Source organism: Phytophthora cinnamomi, assembly GCF_018691715.1.
Source record: "Phytophthora cinnamomi strain GKB4 chromosome Unknown Contig35, whole genome shotgun sequence".
NCBI lineage: Eukaryota > Oomycota > Peronosporomycetes > Peronosporales > Peronosporaceae > Phytophthora > Phytophthora cinnamomi.
Window position 1 is genome coordinate 171508 of NW_027150968.1, and position 5011 is coordinate 176518.

The following is a 5011-nucleotide window of genomic DNA, read 5'->3' on the forward strand; positions in this document are numbered from 1 at the left end:
GTGAAGACAATGTGCACGGTGCCCAGACCGCTGGCCACCCGAGACAAGCCCAGACAAGCGTTACGCTACAGAGTGGAGTCATCCTACATTTGACCACGGAGCCTCAGGCAAGGCAAAGCCCCTGAGTGCAAGTTATCCCTGAACGCAGATCTCGGGTACACTTGCGTTGAAGGACCACTGACTATGAAACTCAGTATCAAGTATGCGCGGACTCGTGGAACCTTGCCCGCAGTTGTGTACGAAGCCCCCGAGAAGCCAGTCACGGACAAAGATACGTACCTTGAAGCTGTGCAAGATCCAGTCCGGAAGTGTTGACGCCAACAGCTGGCCAGTATAATCAAGCCAAGATGGATATAATCAAGTCAACGCAAAAACGGCTGGTATATTCAAGTCAAGACAAACTACCCCAAGTATAATCAAGGCAAGCTTTTCGCCAGACGCACGACGATGAACATAGAAGAACACCAAAGAAGGATACCTTTACATACCCCTAGCGATGGTCTAGCAGATAAAAAACAGAGAGTTCGTTTTACCCCCTACTGCGCAAGTGGAAGCAAGTGCCAGCCAGGAATCGGGTCCGCTGATCGCTAGGACAAGGTCAGCGCGGAGCTCCCCACGCACTCAAGTCCAATTACGTGGGGATCAGGTGCTCCGGCGCTGAAGTGATTCGCGTATTCCATAACCCAGTTGGGCCCACTGCGTGTGGCTACCCATTTCATGTTCACAAGGTTGTCTCGGGTGGTTAGTTAGCAGTCACCCCCGGGAATAGTTGATCGACTGCGTACAAGGAGCGATTGTATTTGGTTTGTGTATATCTCTCTTCGGGGAGTGGTGCGCGGGAAGGAAGAAGCGTTCTAGGCTGACCAGTGCCTCGAACGTTGATAGTTGACTGGTGTACGATCCACCGCCCAGGGTCTAAGAATAAGTGGCGGCTATTTGTTTGTGTATAACTCTGTATTTGTATTGGTTATCTGGAAGGGTTTATATGGGGTCCTAACTCGTGGTAGCAACCCTGGTTCCTGCACTGCTTCGACCTCCCGGCCATTTGGATAGTGCGTTCAAGTCGGTGAACGTCACGCCTGACTGGTCAAGGCCTCGAAACCATCAAACAACTCATCCGGTGACCTATCCAGGCTCCCCGAAGATAAACGACACCGACAGGGAACTCACAAGATGACACGCCAACCTCGTTCGCCCCCCCCCCTAACCTGCGTTTAAGGCTTAAGGGGCTGCGTTCAAGGGTTTACCTTCCCGAGAAGTGCATTTACCCACTTCTCCGGGCTGGCTACCGTACACCTGGGCGATTCAGGTTTCACCGGCCTCGCCACAGCTGGTGTGCGTGCCCGGATTTGGGGTCCTCGGATTTCACCGAGTTGTTTTTATATTTGTAGGAAATGATTAGTTGGACTTCGTTAACTACTTACCGGTTTCTATGGCTGGTGGACGAAGCAAGTAGGTAGGAGGGCGTGGTGACGGAGGTCGTGGTGAGGCGACGCGTCAGTCGCGCCGTGCGCAAGGACTGCCGGCCGCGGAGCACAAGGACTGGATATTACCAACCGGGAAGCGCGTGCAAGGCGGAAAGCAGAGCGGGATGCGAAGGCCACGTCGACTGAACCTGCTGCTCAAGACGACCAAGCGTCGACGGAGGTGGCTGGTGAAGAAGACTTGCGTTCGGATTCCAAGGCTGAACGCGTCCCAAAGCAGGTCCAGACAACTGAGTCTGCACAGACGTCTGAGGGAGGCGCCGATGTGGGTGAGTCCCCGGCTGCGGATCTAGTTTCGGACTCACCGCAACCGGAACAAGACGTGGAGACGGCTGAGGACATGCCGGACAAGATCGAGGTCATCAAGGTTGAAGACTCGGATGCTGAAGTGCGTTCATCGCGTGGAGGGGCGGACGCACCTTCACGCCCGCCGCAGATATCGACTACCCCAGCTCCATCTTCGTCGCAGAGTCAATTTCTCGGACCCGAAGTGTTGCCGCGAGGCGCCACTCCAGTTCCGACAACTCGAAGCTCAGACGCGGCTCCAAGTTCGAGCGCAAGTGGTGACAAGACTCAGCTTGGCGAGACGGCGGCGAAGAACTTTGTGGTACGCCAGGTATACCGCTGGGAGCAGATGCGTTCTGGACGCGTCATCCCGCCTTCAGTGGAGTATGCTTGGCTGACGCCGTGGCCCGACGTTCAGCCTGGATGGAGGCTGCGATGGCAACTTCGGACTACTTGCGACGTCGAGCAACACTGGAGAATGGCGATGCCGCTTGGATTGCTGAGCTGCGTCCTGAGCGCAGAGTGCTGAGCGTTGCCCAAGACTTGACCGCCGTTGCCATTCCTCCAAGCATCATGTCCTCGAAAGAATGTGCGGTTGTGTTGGAGACTCTCCTCTTCGAAGCTGGTTTCGAGTTCGTCAACGCTGTTCCAGAATGGTTCATGACCACGCGTCCAAGATCGACGCTGTGCATGTGCGAGCAGTTGTCGAGGAGATCCAGCAACTAGTGACCGGCGAGCTTATCGAGTGGAAGCAGCTCTCAGCGGAAGCGCCATTCAAGGTTGTCCAAGCCTTGAGTGCGGAACCCGTGTTCAAGCAAGAAGAAAGCAAAGACAACAGTACTCAAACTGCAAAGGGTGATCTATTGATGGAGGACTACGAGGTCGAGCTGTTTGGACAAGCGTTCGTGTCGCAGTGCAGGATGACTGGGATCTTGGAGCTCCGCAGCCCACGAGGGCCGCCGGAGACCGAACCTGACCCCAAGCGTCCGCAACACCGACCTGATCGTCCGCTCAGCATCTCAACTCCGTCGGATCATTCCTGGATTCCTTCGTCGGACGCGAGTTTCAACGCCCAAGCCATGAGTATTCAAGGTTCAACCTTGAATGCGTCGTTCAGCGGCGTCTCCGACTCCGTCCCAAGCGCGAGCGGCCCGTCAGGAACTTCAACCTTCTCCGCGTACCAGCTCTTTGCACCAGACGCAGACGTCAAGGGATAGCTCGTCGTCGTCCTCGCTGATGTCGTTTGGGCGCAGTGCTTCGGCGCACATGGGCTCGGTGCCCGGCCACTTGGTCATGAGCATTTAAGCTGGCGGGACCCTGGTCGCGACTCCCGATGCAGGGTTGTCTGTGACCAGGACGTTCATCCCCGAGAGTCGCCGAGCCCTGCCGGATCAAGACGATGTCGACATGGCTGAGGTCAAGAGCGCTGAGGCTCGGAGCAGTTGGACGGCGTCCAAGCGTCGGGTGTCCAAGTGGAGAAGCGAGGTGAAGCATGAGAGGTTGGAGCCTGCGCACAGCGCGTCGGGCTTGACTTCGGACGGCCGTCAGCGCTCGTCCTTGAGCTCGAGTCGCGAACGCTCGTCCAGGAACAGGTCCAGCCGTACCTACGAGTCTCTGCGATCAGGATCGTGGTCTTCGTCGGCGTCGTCCGGGGCTGCGCATGTGGCCTTGAACGTCATGCGCCAGCTTCATGCGCAACAAGTCGCGTTCCAAGCTCGTCTGAACCAGGCTCAGCTGGACATACGACAGGAGGTTCAACGCGAATTTCAGAGTGCGAACAGGGAAGCCCGCGCGATGAAAGAGTAGATGGCCTCAGCACAAGAGCAGAAAGCCCTAACCGAGCATACTCTGGCGGAGGAACATCTGAAGCGTTTCGAAGCGGAGCAGCGTATCCGCGAAGCCGAATCGCGACTTGCGTGCAAGCCTCGCAGCGGCCCGGTGGAGACTGAAGACTTGGAGTCAAGGATCGGGGAAGCTATCCAGCGCGAGCGCGATGCCGCAGCAAGTCGAGCCGCTCAGCTCCTTGCGCAGCATCGAGAACTGGACCAGGCGGAGCTTGACCGACGCCTGCAGGAGCACTTGACTGTGGCAGGAGCCGAACACCGCCGTGCCGACGCCGACCGCACCCGCCGTGCCGAGCAAGCGACCCGCGAGGTGAACGCGCGCCTGGAAGCCGTCCAGCAGACCATCCAAGCCATGAACCTGGAACGAGACCGTGAGCGTGCAGAGCGGAAGGCGGAAGCAGAAGCGGCACTGAACCGGCAGAAATTTCTGGCTGACCAGAATCGCGAACTTCGTGCAACACTGACCCAGATTAAAGGTGTTCGTGCAACCGCCACCCCTCAGCCTGCAACTCAGGTAAATACGGATGGTCGGGCAGCCCCTGATTATGCAACCACGAATCCAGTGACATGTGGTGCAATCAATGATGTCGTGGTCTCCAGTCCCGGCTATACACATTTGAAGAACACGACCGAAGTCGGTGCCGCCCAGCTCAAGGCGACCGTGGGTAAGAACACGCTGAAGCAGGAGACGTCACAACAAGACCGAAGCTCCCCAGGGACGAGGTCTGTGGTGGCCTCGAAGTGCGCTACAGCCAAGTCGGAAGCCGCGGCCAAGAAAAGTGCGGCTAAAACATCTGTGCCAACAAGATCCTGTTCTCGTAGAGGGAAAAAAGGAGGGCGCAGACCCGCCGTCATCTGACCCCGACGGCTCTGACTCAAGCTCCTCGGACTCCAGCGACGGCGACTCGAGCTCAAGTGGCTTCAGCAGCGACTCAAGCGATGACTTCGACCTGGATCTGACCACCTCGATGGCGACCAAGGAAGACACGACGGTGTGGACGTATCGACCGTATATTAACTACAATGCGGTCGAGAAGTTCAACGAAGACGCGTCTGTGGAGGACCGATTTGGCTGGTGGAAAAGGTTTATCGACATGACTGCTCAACGTTCCTGGCCGGACAAGATGAAGCTTCACCAGCTACGTGGACGCATGTCTTCCTCGCTGCGAGACTGGTACGCCCAACTCCCGAAGTCTGTTCGCCACAACTGGAAGAAGCTGTCACGCCGGTTCTAGGTCATGTATTGCCGGACGACTGGATCCTACGCTGAGCGATATTACACGATGAAGGTGCGCTCGAGCGAAACTCCGCTCAAGTTCTTCTACAGGTTGAATGCATCCGCAGTCAAGCCGGGATTGAGTTCCAGAAATCGCCCAAGCATTGTGAGCGACACCTGCG

General features: G+C 57.1%; 2 protein-coding genes across 2 annotated transcripts; one reads left to right on the top strand and one right to left on the bottom strand.

Moving 5' to 3' along the window:
• Nucleotides 1-3086: 3086 nt before the first annotated feature.
• IUM83_16956 (uncharacterized protein) lies at nucleotides 3087-3575 on the top strand (the record flags this gene model as incomplete). Its single annotated transcript, XM_067941877.1, has 1 exon — nucleotides 3087-3575. One exon carries the CDS (start codon nucleotides 3087-3089, stop codon nucleotides 3573-3575), a length of 489 nt encoding a protein of 162 aa, XP_067792426.1.
• A 153-nt stretch (nucleotides 3576-3728) lies between these two features.
• On the bottom strand, nucleotides 3729-4052 carry IUM83_16957 (uncharacterized protein; the record flags this gene model as incomplete). The annotated part of the gene is made up of 1 exon (XM_067941878.1): nucleotides 3729-4052. The coding sequence occupies one exon, from the start codon at nucleotides 4050-4052 to the stop codon at nucleotides 3729-3731; it is 324 nt and encodes a 107-aa protein (XP_067792445.1).
• Between the last annotated feature and the right edge of the window lie 959 nt (nucleotides 4053-5011).